The following is a 17,438-nucleotide window of genomic DNA, read 5'->3' as shown; positions in this document are numbered from 1 at the left end:
TACATTACTTATAAACAGTCATAAAAATACATGTCAAAATAATACTTTCAAAGACAAGACTTAATATTCTCATACAATTATTACACTGAAATATAAAGGATTCTACAAAAATAGAGTTTTAGAAGAGTCAATATCCAATACATAACACAAGGAAGTCCATTGAAGGATAATACATATGTAAATAATATTACACAATTTAGCCAATACAAAGAACTAATCCTACAGGAAATCTCAGTCATTCAGTATATAAATGCATCCTTATATTATTACCTATCAAGTTTTATTTAAGCTTGAAGTTAATGAACCTTAGCATGTACCGAATTCCAATGACTCCCACCTGAAGGGTTGGAATACATATAAAACGACCGGCGAGCTCTTAAACAGAAGGGCCACACAGACACAGACTGCTGCTATGGCCACCATTGAGAGCATTGCAGGTCTATATACAAAAGACCTGCCTACTGCAGTTCTACAAGACAATTTAGTATCACAAGCTTTGCAGATACCTTGGCCGCGTTTTACAACAGCCTTTCCGATCTCGAAGGTAGTGGATGACTCATTTTGCTTCTGGTTTGTAGTGCTTTCTGTCACATTGCTGGGAATCTCAACCACCACATGAGATGATCCTTGTCTCTTATTAATTTTCTTCTGCACTAAGTGAATGTAAGTGTAATGGCCACGTAAGCGTGCATAATCCTCAGGCGTGGAGCCTGTGCTGTCACGAGCATTCTTCCACGCTTCAATTCCCACCTGCATTAAAAAAAACATCTCACTATAAAAAACTAATGCAAGACTAAACTGAAAACATGACGCTCAACTGTTTTCCCATGTACAAGATTTCCAACCAGACAATATAAGAAAGTAACTTAGAAGCAATACTTTTTATTCCCATATACCAGGGGTCAGGGTTCATCATTTAGATCATTCTCAAAATACCCAGGTACAATACCAAACAAATGAAGTCGACAACCTAATAGTGAAGATGTATTGATGAAAAACAAGAAGAAAAACTCGACATGTTAGAGGAAATCTATTCTCAGAGTGATGTTATTTAAAATAACGATATTTTTACCATGCAAGGATCATTAGTTAAAGCATCCAGTACATCCTCAGAACCATCTTTCCCAGCTGCTATATGGAGGGGTGTCAAACCAGCGGGACCAGCAACATCAGGTCTAAACAAGCTCTTGTTCTCTTCAACTAGTGCCTTGTCTTCAGTTCCTAGTTTATCAGAGACATTATCAGGAACATATCTCAAAAGCAGATCCACTAACTGCTTGCTATTTCTCCTTACAGCTCTGTGAAGGAGGGCCATCTCTGTAAGTGCAAGATACAGGGAAGGGTGATCTCCTGAATTCACAGTTCCATCAAACAGCAGGTTCAATAGCTTTCTCACCACGGCACACCAATCATGGTCCATAGAAAACTCCATGAGCCACTTGAAACGATTTAATGGAAAGAGTTCTGCACTAGAGTTCAAGTGAACCATCCTAGATTTCAATTGGTTTCTGTGAAGAAGCCAACCCATTTCATGAATGAAATCCAAGGCTTGACTTTTGGCTTCAATTTTTCCAGTTCCATCAATATCTAGATCAGTTTCACTCAAGTCTAGTAGAGGCTCAAGCACACAGATTTCAGAGCAAACATCCTCCTCAACTACTATAAAAGGAAAAAAGCTGCTACTCAAACCCTGGTCCTCAATCTGGTAAATTGGAAAAAAGGTAAAAAAACATAAGCTCAGTCACATAGCATTAGGTGCAGGATTGCTCATTTTCAATTAGAAGTATGGCAAAATTGTAAATGGATGCATACAAATTTCAATAAAATTTGGATTATACAACTTTTGAGTTACAGTATTGCTAACAATCAACAGTAATCGGTGTGCACGGAATTGTATCCACAAAAGTAAAATAGGAAAATTTGAGTAAATTGCTTATATCCCCTTCGATGAAAACAACTACCCTTTATTCTCTCTCTACTTTTCTCGGTTGATAATTTTGTGAGAGCAAATAAATTGTACCTCAATAAATCCTCTTCCATTCATCACAGGGACAGAACATGAAAACTTGATGCACTGGATCTCATCAAGCTCCTTGGAGTGTCGATCCATTGACTCATGAGCATCTTCACAAACAAGATAATTCCCTTCTAAAGCACATATTAACCTGAGTAGGTTTAAGGGTCATATAACATACTAGCCCAAAAACAAAATGCATACATTTAAACAAAATCATGGAGCTAGAGTGGTCCAAGTATCTCTTTAAAGTTTGTATTTATATACCAACAAGCAAATGATTCATAATTCAGAGCAATAGAGATTACCTAGTGGCAGGGCATATCAAGTTCACACCCTTAACTGAAAATTGAGCTTTCCTCGATGCCGGTACAGCAATTGGACTGACACTCAAAATCTTGCTATAATTGTTACTTCTGAAAGGTAGGGATTTATCTATGACAACTTGACCTGAGCACAAAAAATTGCAGAATGATACCCCGTCAAATAAATAAATACTATTAATTCTGAATGATATAGTTACTTCATACGCAAGCCATAGTAACAATAACAACAGTGTAGACAACACTAGAAGCCTAATAAAAAATACACTGATGTTCAGTTCACCCCGTCAACTAAAGTTATATATCTGGCGAAGACACAAATTAGATGTAGAAACAAGTCTTTGGCATAGACACGTTGTCACGGCAAAGACTTCAAACTTTTAACTAGTTAATGTACTTATTTATGGACCCAATTGATTGCTAAAATAAATTTCTGACTCCTATTATCTTGAACCCTATAACAACATTAAGGACATGAAAATACACCATTGGAAATGAAGGCTATCTGATGCTGCACCCTGATGTGAACCCATCCACTTCTCCAAAAAGTATCCTCGGAGACATCCAGCAGCCTTTTCAAGCTGGAAGTCAGATTGTAGCAAAGCTGCAAAAAAGCAACGAAGTCATGTAAGGTCAAGTGTCCCCGTGAACAGAACCACACAGGTTACAATTTAATAGTTTTAGAAGGAAATAGCTTACTTCATCCCACACAGCCTCATCCTGACGCAGATAAATGGTCAAAACGATACAGCCAGGCCGTATGTAGCTTTCAATATCAGTAGGACTGTGGGATAACCAGTCAAGAATCTGGCAATTGAAACCCTCAGTGTGATTAAATTTCAAAAGAAAGAAATGAAAATCAGTTACTCTTAGCTGTGTTAGAGAGCTTAAAGTACCTGGGCTCTAAGTACAAGAGGAAAGTCATTTGGCTCTTTACCAAAGAGTTTAAAAACAATTCGATCAGTGCGGCTCTGATGGCGGAAACAAAAAAGTAAAGTTAAATTATGACAATATCAATATATAATAAATCTAATCCAATATTTATTGATTTTGAGTTGTTCGCTTGCATTTAAGTCCAATCACTGTCTAGGAAAGCACAAGTAGACTAGCCAATTCAAAATAATGCAGCAAAACAAAAATACCTGTCCTTCACCACTAGAACTAGAAGGGGACTGGGCAGATGCAGAATCTGAATTTCTACTTATTTGGGGTGGACTTGACTGATGAGAATCTTGTTGTACCCATGGGTAGTCAAGAGAGTTAGTCCCGTGATTTGTAGAGACGGGCAATCTTTCTAGATCTTCTGTGCCGTCATCTGAGTCAATATATACGTCATTCAAATCAAAATTGTTCATCTTGACCTGTCCAGCAGAACTGTCCCTGGCTTCTGAGTAAGCTGGAGGACTGTTTGTAATGCTGGGCTTTGTAGAAGATATAGTTTGATGATCAGTAACCCTAGCAGCATGTGTATGCATCACTTGTTGCATTTTACTCGTAGATACTATTTGATGTTGTGTTATAGCAGTTGGAGAGCCTTGAGAACCATTAGAGAATAAAGTTGAAACCATCTCTGACTTCCCAGATGAACCCCCTTCTTTCAACAAATTCTCTGGTTCCCGCAGAAGGTTAGACAAGTTCTTTCCCCCTTGTTCACCATTTGGACTAGCAAGACTCCTCAGAAGATGAGTTAGCATATCCTGATCAGTAGCCCGATCCGACCTGTCAGCTGTAATTTATTAAAAGCGTCAATTATCCATCCCCAAAAATCCTCAGTCATAGCAAACATACAAAAAGACATTGAAGATTCTCTCTAAACAAACAAAATTAGATGTCATCAAAATTCCCAAGCATCATTCTCACCATATGCTTCAAGAAACAAGTACCCCATCAATATATCAATAATAGGAGGGATTTATAAAGTTCAATTAATTATATTAATCCCATCAAAGTTCCTCAAATCTGATGCTTAATTAACAATCTGGCATAAATATACTGGACTATTATATGTACTCAAAATATCATATGGTGACAAATCTTTTGACAAAATAACTTGTTACCACAAGGATTTTCCATTTAACACTGGAGGCAGAGGCACAGTGCATTTAATTAACCAGCCATGAAAATAATCAGCCTATTAACAAAAGACTAAAACCTAGCAGGCTGGTGAATGAACAAAGATGCCAATTTAGAAAAGCACAAATAACCAGCAGGTAGAGGCAAATAGATCAGAGGGCTAACTTAGATTTTTATTTACAGCAAGGTTAAAGCACATATAATGAATTTTATGCACTACAAGTAAAAGTTAGTCATGAGTAGCAAAAGTAAAAGCTTTGGGATAAATTTGCAAGGCACCAGCAAGTTCGCTCGAGTTTGAAATTCATTGAACAGGGTCCACTCTCAGGATGAGGCTTCAATGACTAGGCAATGTATCTGATAGGATACTAGGCCTTAAGGTAGTTAAGGCTGGGCCGGAACAATAATTAGGAGTGAAAACCATGTAACAAAGGGCAAGGACTGGAGAGGGGTAGTCATTCAGGGGAGAGAGAAAATGGATCTTAGATCTGATAAATAAGTAGAAGAATATTTATTCCATGAATCACATCAACTGAATCACAATTTATGTGATTCAGACTACCATGGTTAACATATCTTCCCCGATATATAATTATATCTTTGACAAAATACACTTTCCATAAACCATATTTGCAATTGACAAAAACTACCTTCCTGCAACTGTTATGTATAGTAATAAATAGTTAGATTAAGAGCATGCTTTTCGCTTTTCAAACAAGAGGTACATGCATCAATCAGTGTCATATAAAATAATCAAGCAGACCAAATCCTCTGGGGTCTACTTGCAAGGTTAATATGTAACAAAATACTTACTATGCATATTTGAAAGTATCTTCAATAAACTTATCAATAGATAACTGCTAGTCTGATCATCATTGAGTGTACTTCCATTCGGAGCAGCTTCCTGATTTGTTTTCCTTCTACGTTTATTATGGCCTGCCAAACGTCTTCGACAACTTCTCTTTCCTTCATCAAACTCTTGAAGCAAGTGAAACCTGTTGATGGAGTAAAAGAATGTCATGAAATAGAGCGCTTTAAACTTTAAGTGATATTTTTAGGTATTCAGATATAATTTCCATTTTTCGTTGATCTTGTTAATCATGGTAGTATAGTTAATACGATTATTTCATTTATACACAGAAAACATAGAAACAAATTCTTTCTGGTCAACTACATTAAGAATCTAAAGCAACCAAGATCATGAAATTACCTACTACATTGTTGACAGAACCTCTGCATTGCATTTCCCACAAGTGCCTTAGTAGCCTTGGAGTGAACTTCACAAACTTTATGACGCCGGTGATAATCTTTAGCTTTGGTCAGATCTGCACCACAGTCCTCCACCTGACAAACAGCTCGATTCGAAGTTCCTCCAGCCACTCTGCTTTTCTTCCCATTGACACCATCCCAGCTCGCAATCTCCCTATACGGTTCTCCATGGCCACCAAGCTTTAAGCTAAGGGTACCCACTTCTTCATTCAATCCATCATCCTCAAGCACAATTACCCTCCTTTTCCTCTCCCCTTCCTTGTTCCCTTTTCTATTCTCAAGATCTGCTTCCTCGGAACACGAAGAAGAACTGTTGGTGGGACCAGGACCCCCAGTCTTGGCGATTCCGGACCCGAGAGGGAAAAATTTCTGACCAACACCACTAGCTACCCCCGGATTCAACCGGCTAGCTAAAAACAGATCACCATCCCATCTCCACTCATTCAAATCCCACTCTGTGGATCTCTTCCCCAAACTCCTCAAATCAGTGGAAGAACCCACACCATAAAAATGATAAGCTTCTGTTCCAAATCTAGCTTCCATGGTAACAAATAAACAACCTAAAACTCCAAATCTTAATCCAAATACTCCTAATCACACAATTAACTGGTACCAATACCAAATCAGAGAAATTAACAGCACAAATCACAGTTAATTAGCTTGAATTGTTCCCAAAGAGTCAAGAAAAAGCACATCAACACAACCATAGTTCCAATTAAGAGCAACCCACATAGCCAAGTACTACAAAGCAACCACCAAAACTTGTAATTAGACTCTCAAGCACTAAAAAGTTCTTCCTTCCTATATTTTGAAATAGAACAACAAAAAAGGAAAGTAAAATTATCAGAAAATGGAAAGAAAAAAATAAAAAATTTAAGAAATTAAAGAACATAGTGATGAAGAACATCGTACTGGGTGTCAGAGAATTGAGTGGTGGAGGAGGAAGGAAATGAGATCGACGGTGAATGAATGGAGGAAAGTGCGCCACGCGAAATGGGAAACAGATTCGGTGGAAAGAAAATAGTGTTGTGGTTATTGATGATGAGGATTATAGTGAATGTGATTGAGTTTTTTAAAGGGAGAAGGTATAGTACAAAAGATAATGATATATAAATATGGAACTTCAATTATACATGTCTTTAATATTCTATGCATATATGGTAAAGAAATAATAAGAGCAATGTTGTCCGTTAATTTTGTTAATCTAAATTTGTATTTGTTTTTAAGAAAATGAGTGGAAAAAGTCATAAAGTTTATTTGTTTTCACTAATTTCCTTTTTCAAAAGTGAAGTTGGTTCATGCTTAATGCCCGAGCTTGAAGTATAAAAATCATTTTTATTTGGCTAATTGACTTTGTTGACACATGAGCAATGATCAAACGCCTTGTTATTTTTTATAAAACAAATTGTAAATAAATGAGTATAAAATATGTGTGAAGAGCAATATGATGAAGAAATGTCAACTTATGAAGTATTATCATCATTTAATTACATTTTAGTCTGATAGAATTATTATAGATGACAAAACTTTCATTTTTTAAGCCCTTAGTACTTGAGACTATCAATAAGATGTTAATCTAATGGTGTGAGATTTCATTAGATTTTCAGAATGACCAAATGATTAAGAGTTGAATTCTTGAAAGTGATACTTGTTGAAATGAACATCTATGAACCAAAAGTGATTAATCGTTACCCAAATAGGATGAGAAAATAAATTTGGTAGTAAAAAAAAATACTGGAGACTATTGATTAGTACTAGTAAATATGAAATATTAAAAAAGTATGCTAACTTTTCAACTAGAGCCTAGAAAATTTAAGATAGGTAGTCATATTATGTTACATATGAGAATATCTGAATTCAAAATCCAAAAAGTTCAAATTTCGATGTAATGATAATCTCATTAGGATAAATACTTCTATAAATCATATGTGAAATGGTGAGAACTGCTTCCATCCAACCTTGATTAATATCATGACCCACGCATCTAAACTTTGGTTTAAAAAAGTTTTTTGGACCAACAAAGAAAAACATTATCATTATCCTAATAATAATTCTGAGATGGTGGTGGGGATCGGGAACAGTACACCCACCATTTAGAACCTTCAAGGTGGTGGGCCAGTTTGCACACACAGCATGTCTCTTGTTCTCACGTTATGGGGTTACTAAAATTTAACCAAAGGAAATTTGTCCCTTGCTTTCTTTTTCTTCCTAGTACTGTGCTCTGTAATGTGTTGTGATGTTTCTTAGGTGTTGATCATATACACGTCACTCATTTGTGCCAATACTCTGTATGTTCCTCGGTCACTGTTCCTGTTCCGTTAAGTATACGTCACATTCTTTGTACCTCTATAACAGTTTTCCCTTATCACCACATGCCAACTATGACTACGGAAGAGAACACATTTATTTCTTAATAATATGTTTATTATTATTAACTCTTAAACATAAAATATATGAGTGATGGATGATATCTTGTATAAAAAACTTATCTACAGATTTGTTTTAAATATATTATTATAAAAGATTTCATATTATTACATCGGATTAGAGTGATAGATGGAAATCAATGTTATAAACTTGACCAATCATCTTATTATAACATGCATCAATTATAATTATTTATTAAAGAAACTTCATTGGTCTTGAGCCTATGAATATATTAGATATTATAATTGTTATTGTTCTAATAACATATTGATAGCCACTCAATAACTTAAAACATATAAACAATTAGCCGAGTCTGATTGGAAAAGGATGATAACCATAGTTTCGGTTGCATCTATACTTTACACCGTTAGGGTGTTTTATCCCTCTTTGTTATGTCATTATTATTGTTGTCCACCTTTCACATGGATTGACTGTATTCATAGTACTAACCCCTTTATCTATTGAATATGTCAACGTCTCTGTCTACTATTCTTTCATTTATGTGATTCTTACAAATACGTGCGAGAGGGTCTAATTTCTTATCTACTCAAAATACTAACAGTTACCAACATGAAAAAGTAAAAGTCTTTTATGGCTTACTAAGTAATTTAAACACGAGAATCTAGCATTTTTTACATTCATTTCTACGTATAGCATTCATATCTGTAATGTATGATATTGAATATCAAGAAAGGTATGAGGCGCAACAATTTTTTTAATAAACTTGCAAGCAATTGAGGTTCACCTAAACGTGCTTCAACCAATCAATCGTCTAAGGGATGGTTGCATAAACTCTATGCAACTTTTGGAAAGTATTCTTAGGAAGAAAGAACAAATATTTAAAAGCCGTAAGTAGTTTTTTAATAAAACAAGTTTTTATTTATTTATAAATTAGAGAAAAAAAGCTAAATTTACGGGCCAAAGAGATCAATATTTTTCCTTTCATTTGTGAAGTTCAAATGCTATAAAACAATGTTTGTACTTAGTATTAGAAAGGAAAACATTTTGGAGCAATAAGATAATAATAAGGCCAACCACATTGTTGACTTTGACATGCGTTCTGGAAACAAAAAGCCAATCAATCATGTATCAAGGCAAGGGTATCTATTTGGGCCCAAGCCCTAAAGCGGATCCGTGAAAATATTATTTTAGTCTTCATAAAAGTAATAGTAGAAAAAAAAATCACCATCTATGTTTTTTCCCCAAAAGATGTATGCTTTCTTTTATGTTAGAATTTTTTATAGAAAATATTTATCAATTGGTGTAGTGTTTTTATAACTTAACCAAAGATTTTGTATAGAATACCCATGATCAAAGGGGGGAAAAATGAAAGACTAAGATTTGAATTATAAAATAACAAAAAGTTTTTTGGATAAAAACTTGACCAGGAAACTAATGTTGCTTAAATAAAGATGACCAAAACTCATTGTAAAAAAAGTAGTGGACAGACTTCACATAACAAAAGTTAAATGACCGAAAATTCATTTTACTCAATATTTAATTAAGTAGGTTCTTGCGTAAAGAGATATGAAATTTAGGTTAATATGTATATAAACTTATCAAAGTTGCAACATTTTTTTATCAGTTATTCCTCCAATAAAGCGAAGCAAATAGGAATATATTCCATATATAAAAGGAAAAAAACAAAAATAATGAAATTCCTAGTACAACTGATTGACCATCAACACAACCTAGACGATTATTGTAATGTGTCTCTCAACAAAGAACCTAAGCAATATATTCAACTAACTTATAATTAGCACCATACAACTTGACCTCAAGCGAGATAGCATGACATTTTATATTTAACATTAAAATAATTTAACTTATCAGGGTCCTTCAAAAAAAATTATTTAACAGGGAAAGGTTTTTTTTCTTCTAAATTTTAACAGGGAAAGGGTTTTTTTAAAGCCTAGACAGATCTTGAGGTCCAGTGGAAAGCCCTAGTCAAGAACTTAATGAGCGAGACTTTTCTCCTGTGAGGGAGAGATGAGTTTTTTTTTTTAACATTTAAAAATAAAATTGTAATTTCAATATAACTTGTAAAGATATAAATGTTATTCCATTTTGTATTTTTTTCACGTAACTTCCCTCTCCATTACTGGAGAAAAGTCTCACATGAACTTAATAGGACTCAAGGGAAGATGTGAGAGATGAATAAAAAAATCTAATGTTTCAAATAATATCTTATATGTTGTTACATGCCACACATGTGATGTCAATTAAGATATGTTATCATTATCAATAATGTTTGTATTTTACTTTTACTGGTATGACAAACTATATAACAGCATACTATTCAGATATAGTTGGAAACTGAAATAAAGACCATTGACGGAAATAGAACTTCATATTTCTGATTGCACGAGTTTCTGAACTTTATCAATTCTGCTACCAACGTTAGACCAATTTAATTTTGGTTACACAGAAGAGGAACCAAGTTTGCTTCAAGTAAGGGATGACCAAAAAAACTATACTCTCTAGATATCCACGGAATTAAATTACCCATGAGTCATGAAAGCACAATGAATTAGTACATGTTTAATAATAGTGGCAACCCACATGATATTATCATAGTAGTGCTAGTTTCTAAAAAAATCTGATATATCTTAAGAAGATGGCGTAGACATGATCTCTTTTGATGGAAAAATAGAATGAGTGAAGGTGAAGAACATTACCATCTTTCACCTTGAATCAAAGAAGAAGAAGGCAAGAATAAAGAGATATGAGAACTTTTTTAATATGAATATACCTTAGAAAACTTTATTATCATTCTTGATTCTCAATAGGAAGAGAACTAGAGATTTATAGTAAAGATTTACAACAGAAAACGAAGATGAAACAGAACTTTCCTAAAAAGGAAAAACTGCAAAAACAGAAAACTGCCATAACGGCTAGTTCATGCCAAAAAAGGAAAGTTGGAAAAATCAGTTTAAACTAACACTAAGCTATGTCTCTTCATTGCTTTCTTCATTGTTGGAATCATGGTTCAACATGTCCCCACAAGCTGGAATGTGAACATTTGACATTCCAAGCTTGCAAATGAATCAATTGAAAGAGCCTTTGTGTAAAGCTTTGGTCAGGCAATCTGCCAATTGATTTTCGGTAGAAATCGGAAGGAGATGAACCTCACCATCTTGAACTCTTTCATGGATTGAGTGACAATCAATTTGGATGTGCTTTGTCCTTTCATTGAAGACGGGGTTGACAACTATGTGAAGAATGAATTGATTGTCACAGTAAAACATTATTGGAGTAACATGATTAACTTGTAAGTCAGGAAGAAGATAACTTAGCCACTTTGCTTCACAATCAGCCAAAGCTAAGGCACAATACTCAACTTCTGCAGAAGATCTAGACACTGTCTTTTGTCTCTTACTCTTCCAAGAAATTAAGGCTTTACCAATGAAAAAACAAAAGCCTGTGATTGACCTCCTAGTGCCAACACAAGATCCCCAATCTGAATCACTAAAACCAATTAGCTTTGTTGTGTTATGGGTTGGAAAGAACAAACCCTGTCCAGGAGCATTTGTTAGATATTTGACAATTCTCAAACCCGCTCCATAGTGCATGTCAGTGGGATTTGCAAGGAATTGACTTAAATGACTTACTGAATATGAAATGCCAGGTCTTGTATGAGTGAGATAGATCAACCTTCCAATTAGCCTTATGTATTTGCTAGGATCAGTGAGGGGATGACCACAATTTCCATGTAACTTTGCATTGGGATCCATATGAGTTGAGCAAGGTTTGGAGCCATGGAGTCCAGTATCTCTTAAAAGGTCCACTGTGTATTTTCTTTGGCATATGTTGATTCCTCTTGCTGCTCTAGCCACTTCTATTCCCAGGAAGTACTTCAATTCACCCAAGTCTTTGATGATGAATTGCTTGTTCATGAAGGGTTTAAGTTGAACGATTTTTTCAAATTGTTTCCTGCAACCATCAAGTCATCAACATATACAAGAACTGTAGTAAAACTATTATCAATAGATTTTTTAAATAGAGAATAATCAGCCTTGGATTGTGTGTACCCATTGCCTGCTGGCTTGCTCACCAATGCTGATTATTCTCACAAAAAGGCACCTTCATGTATATGTTGATGACTATTCTCACAAAAAGGCACCTTCATGTATATGTTGGTGCCTTTAGGTCACCTACCAATGCTGAATTTTGAACAGATAGACCTAAAGGCACCTTCATGTAGACTTCTTCTAGCAAATCTCCATGTAAAAAGGCTGTATTGACATCCATTTGATGGATGTACCAATTGTTAATAGCAGATAAAGCTAGCATGGTTATGATTGTTGTCATTTTGACAACAGGGCTAAAAGTTTCAAGGTAATGAAGACCAGCTGTTTGGGTATACCCTTTAGCAACTAACCTAACTTTGTATTTGTCTATGGTTCCATCAGATTTGTGCTTAACCTTAAATACCCAGTTGCAGCCTATAGCTTTCTTATCTTTAGGGAGTTTAGTGAGGATCCAAGTATGGTTCTCATTGAGGGCTTTAAGTTTACTATCTATGGCTAATCTTTATTGCTCATGTTTTATGTCCTCCTCATAGGAGTAAGGCTCAACATGAGTGTTTATGTTTAGGATAAAATGTTTGAATCTGTTAGAAAGCCTACTATAGGACATGTAATCAGAGAAATGATAGTCAATACTATGTTTATTCAAGGTTGGTGTTTCTAATGATAAGAGACAATGGTAATCTTGTAGATGTGATAGTGGTCCTTTAATTCTGGTAGATCTTCTAAGACTAGGCTCAGACTCATCATGAGGACATGTCTCATCTATATGCTCATTATCAACATTGTATGGAATATGGTTTCGAACTTCATTCTGCATCAACTCAGTGTCAATATCATTTCTATCAACAACAGTCTCAATTTGTGTAGGGTAGTCAAGAAAATGATCACAAGACATGTAAGGATAAGTAGGTAGGAAAAATTCATTTTCATTTTTGTTGTTTGAAAAATCAGAGGCGAAGGAAAAGACATGTTCATAAAAGACTACATTTCTACTAACAAAAGTTTCTCTATTCTTTATATCATAAACCATATATCCTTTTGTGTCGTGCTTATAACCAAAGAAAATACATTTTCTAGATGTAGGATCTAGTTTCTTTCTATGACTAACAAGAGTAGAGGCAAAACTTAAGCATCCAAACACTTTAAGAATCATCAAATAAGGATCATGCTTAAACAATATCTGATATGGTGACTTTTGAGAAAGGTAAAGACTAGATTGTCTATTAATGAGGTATACAACATGATTAACAGCAAAGTTCCAAAAACACTTTGGAAGAGAGGGTTGGAATAGGAGAGATCTAGCTACCCCCAAGATATATTGGTACTTCCTTTCAACTATTCTATTTTGTTGGAGAGTTTTAACACAAGTGGTTTCATGTGTGATTCCCTTTAAGGTATAGAATTCAGTGAGTTTGAATTCAAGACCATTATCACTTCTAACACATTTTGTTTTAATGCCAAATTGTGTTTCTACAAAGTTAACAAAAGCCTTTAAAAATGCAGAAGATTCTGATTTAAGTTTCATAAGGTAAATCCAAGTATGCCTAGATTTCTCATCCACTATAGTTAGAAAATATTTATGTCCACCTATAGAAGGGACAGATAGAGGATCCCATATATCAACATGAGTAAGATAAAAAACATTCAAAGATTCAGAAATGCTTTGTTGAAATGGCAACTTCTTTTGTTTAGCATAAAAGCAAGTCTCACAAGGATTAGTAGATGGTTTTAAAGAAATGAAAGGAAATTGTTTATACATAGTCATCAATCTAGCATGAGATAAGTGTCCTAACCTTTTATGCCATATATCATTTTTGTAAGTATTGAATTGGCTTATACAATGAGTATTACTAATCAAACTACTACTATTAACAATGTATGATCATTTCCTAATCTCAGCTGCACCAATCATCCTCAAGGAATTCCATTCTTGAATTAAACATTTCATCTTAGAGAAAACCAACTCACAATTAAGAGATACAGTTAGTTTAGAAACTGATATGATATTGAATTTAAATCTAGGTATGTAAAGAACATTCGAAAGATAGAAGTCATTAGAGAAAAAGACAGTTCCTAAAATAGCAGCAATAACATCACTGCCATTGGGTAATTTCACATGAACGGGAGCTATTTTCTTAAAGGATTGAAACTTTGACATTGAGTAGCACATATGATCTGTGGCTTCAGTGTCAAGTATCGAATCCTTTGACATGGACAAGATATGAGGAGTATGTTATATACCTGATGGATTTGAACTGACTTGATTAGTGATGTGCAGAGGTTGGGTGTTACTTTGCTTCGTCAATGTGAAGATGGCTTGCTGCTGATCAAGAGAGAAAGGCATTGATCCTGAATCTTTTTGACTTTGTTCAACATCACTACTAGTATTGGCACTATCTTCTTCATTGCTCATAATGTTGTTGACATTATTATTGTTCTTGAAACTTGGAGCATATCTATGTTTTTTGTAGCAAACATCAACTGTATGCCCAGATTTGTTGCAGTATGTGCAAATCCTTGTATTATTCCCTATACCAAAATAGTTCCTTCCTCTTCCTAAGTTGCTTGAAGTTGAGCCTCAAAATCCCCTTCCTCTAGCTCTTCCTCTGCCAAAGGATTCTTCTGCATTGCTGGTCAAAATTCTAGGTTCTTCATAGGGAGTGTTCAGTTGTCTTTCTTGTTGGACCAGGAGGGAAAATGCTTTATTTATGCCAGGTAAGGGTTCTATGAGCATGATTTGAGATCTCACCGTAAAGCATTGTTCATTCAATCCCTTCAAGAATATTATAACATAGTCATTTTCCCTATATGCCTTTACAACAGGAACCACAATAGTTTTGCACTTGAATTCACTCATACATGTTGGGATGGGTCTAAAATTGTCTAACTCTTGCCATAGGCGTTTTAACTGAGTGTAGTAGGTATCAATTGAAAGGTTACCCTGCTTCAAGCTATAGAGATCTTCTTGCACCTCATATATGCGAAAGATATCACCCTGGTAGTAGGGGTGTTCAAATCTAGACCGGTCCAAAACAAAAATCGCAAACCGATCCAAAGTAGACCGAAACCGCAAAAACCGAATGTATTTGGATCGTATTGGATTTATTTTTTAAGGACCGATCGGTCCGGTCCAGTCTTCGGTTTCACGTCTGGGATCCAGACCGATCCAGACCGGACCGATATTATTAAGTTAACTAAAATATATCACATAACCATTAAGCAGTAAGTTAAGCACAACAAAAACACATATAAACTGTCGTAACAATATGAATATTGATGTTTCTAATCTTGCTATTAAAAGAATCAAAAATTTCTTCATTGTTCTGGTTACTACCTTGTTGGTGTTGTAGGCTAAAATTGAAGGGATTTATATGTTTATATCTAAAAAATAGACCGATCCAAACCGGACCGAAACCGCATATAATATTTGGACCGGATTGGATCGGACATCTTAATATAAATGGACCGGACCAGACCGCATACTAATTACGCGTTTGGATCGGATGATTTTTTGCTTAAAAACCGATCCAAATGGACCGCGAACACCCTTACCTGGTAGTACCTTTCCTTAAGGTCATTCCATATTTCAAAATTTGTTTCAAGCCAAAGAACACTCTTAGCTATAGATGGGTCTACAGATTGATTGATCCATGACAAAACCAAGGTATTGCATATGTCCCAGGTTGCAAACAAAGGGTCACCAATAGAGGGTTTTGGCAAACTATCATCAATGAATTGGAGTTTATTCTTGGTTTTTAGTACCATTTCCATGGCTTTTGACCAAGAATGATAGTTTCCTCCTTTCAAGGATTTAGACACAATGGCAGAACCAAGGTTCTCATTGGGGTGTATGAAGTAAGGACTAGATGGATCACTCAAAACATTGGAAGCAATTGAAGATGAATCTTGAACAAAAGCTTTTGATCAAATAGGGTGTGAACAAGATCCTCTGTTTGAAAAAAAAGATGTGAAAGAATATAGGAGCGGAGCAGAGCTTTAAAGCTATGATACCATCTTAAGAAGATGACATAGACATGAACTCTTTTGATGGAAAAAAATGAGTGAAGGTGAAGAACATTACCACCTTTCACCTTGAATCAAAGAAGAAGAAGGCAAGAATAAAGAGATATGAGAACCTTTTTAATATGAATATACCTCAGAAAACTTTACTATCATTCTTGATTCTCAATAGGAAGAGAACTAGAGATTTATAGCAAAGATTTACAACAGAAAACGAAGATGAGACAAAACTTTTCTAAAAAGGAAAAACTGCAAAAACAGAAAACTGCCATCACGGCTAGTTCATGCCAAAAAAGGAAAGTTGGAAAAATCAGTTTAAACTAATACTAAGCTATGTCTCTTCATTGCTTTCTTCATTGTTGGAATCACGGTTCAACAATATATGCCACTTTATCGAAAATCTATATTGTATTATAAGTTTAAAGTTTTTTTCTTTTTCAGGAATATAAATGCCTAATTTATATTTTATTTTATATCTTCTACAAATTTTTTAATTTAAATTAATATTTAAAAGATAAATTTATAATCTATTGGGTATTTGATTTATCCTTAAATTATATCCTTAATGTTATAATTATCTATATATTGACTTCTTTTTCCGATTTAACATTGCAATTTTTCTCATCATATTATTCTACTTATTCTTTAGTTGTTTCTTCTACTATACTATAGTCGCTAATGACAACTACTTCCATCCTAGACTAGAAGGAATCCGATCTCATTCTACATCATGGACTTCCATTGGTTTTGTACAATTCTATTTCAAATTTGGATGCCTTATTAAAAACTTAATCATATTTTTTGTGTTACGAAAGATATTATTCACCATATAGATAATAAACTAATTCATTCTAAGGTACGTAATCGTTCTCCTTAACAAGTGTTGCTCATAGGTAGAGATGACAATGGGTACTCGAGCCCTCGTTGTAATGCCATTTTTGGACCTAGATCCGAACAGGTATTAGCTGGGTGTGCTAGACTGCTACCCACAGGTCCTTGGGTACTCATCAGATCCACAAATACCAAAAAATCTAGAAAATATTTAAAGAATTGCAAACAACTTATACATTGGTGCATATGTTTCCTATAACCACGCGTGTTTTTATACAACTGAAATAAGAAAAAAAAATGATAATAATTAATCAACATAACTAATAAACGTAATTAAAGTAGAAGTGCATAACTTTAAAGTATCACTTAAATATAAATCTCTACTAAAAAAACATAATTTAAAATAAGACAATAAAATATATTTAATTTCTAAGACTTCACCTTCAACAT

The 17,438-nt window shown here is 34.6% G+C and overlaps 1 protein-coding gene across 3 annotated transcripts; it reads right to left on the bottom strand.

Annotated features, from left to right (window-relative positions):
* LOC109354346 (squamosa promoter-binding-like protein 1) lies at positions 61 to 6,779 on the bottom strand. Of its 3 annotated transcripts, XR_002108543.1 has the most exons (12): positions 6,592 to 6,779; positions 5,621 to 6,480; positions 5,224 to 5,405; positions 3,480 to 4,063; positions 3,234 to 3,308; positions 3,037 to 3,144; positions 2,824 to 2,941; positions 2,323 to 2,464; positions 2,021 to 2,165; positions 1,073 to 1,702; positions 252 to 750; positions 61 to 210 (listed from the first exon to the last, which is right to left on the bottom strand). XR_002108543.1 is itself a non-coding variant. In XM_019596786.1 (11 exons), exons 2-11 carry the CDS (start codon positions 6,220 to 6,222, stop codon positions 307 to 309), a joined length of 3,030 nt encoding a protein of 1,009 aa, XP_019452331.1. In that variant the 5' UTR covers positions 6,223 to 6,480; positions 6,592 to 6,779; the 3' UTR covers positions 81 to 306. The 3 variants fall into 3 exon arrangements, 2 of the variants coding, with proteins under 2 accessions (XP_019452331.1, XP_019452332.1); XM_019596786.1 differs by having other exon boundaries at positions 81 to 750; XM_019596787.1 differs by having other exon boundaries at positions 81 to 750; positions 5,621 to 6,420.

This window comes from Lupinus angustifolius, chromosome LG08, assembly GCF_001865875.1.
Source record: "Lupinus angustifolius cultivar Tanjil chromosome LG08, LupAngTanjil_v1.0, whole genome shotgun sequence".
Lineage (NCBI taxonomy): Eukaryota > Viridiplantae > Streptophyta > Magnoliopsida > Fabales > Fabaceae > Lupinus > Lupinus angustifolius.
Note: the sequence above shows the minus strand (reverse complement) of the source record. Positions and strands in the feature narration are given on the sequence as shown.

Excerpts from the sequence above, each read along its gene's own strand:
- LOC109354346 (XM_019596786.1), bottom strand. The coding sequence starts at position 6,222 with ATGGAAGCTAGATTTGGAACAGAAGCTTATCATTTTTATGGTGTGGGT. Across the intron at positions 3,309-3,479 it reads GTTCTAGTGGTGAAGGACAG|AGCCGCACTGATCGAATTGT; the intron begins GTATTTTTGTTT and ends TTCCGCCATCAG. Across the intron at positions 2,942-3,036 it reads ATGAGGCTGTGTGGGATGAA|CTTTGCTACAATCTGACTTC; the intron begins GTAAGCTATTTC and ends GCTTTTTTGCAG.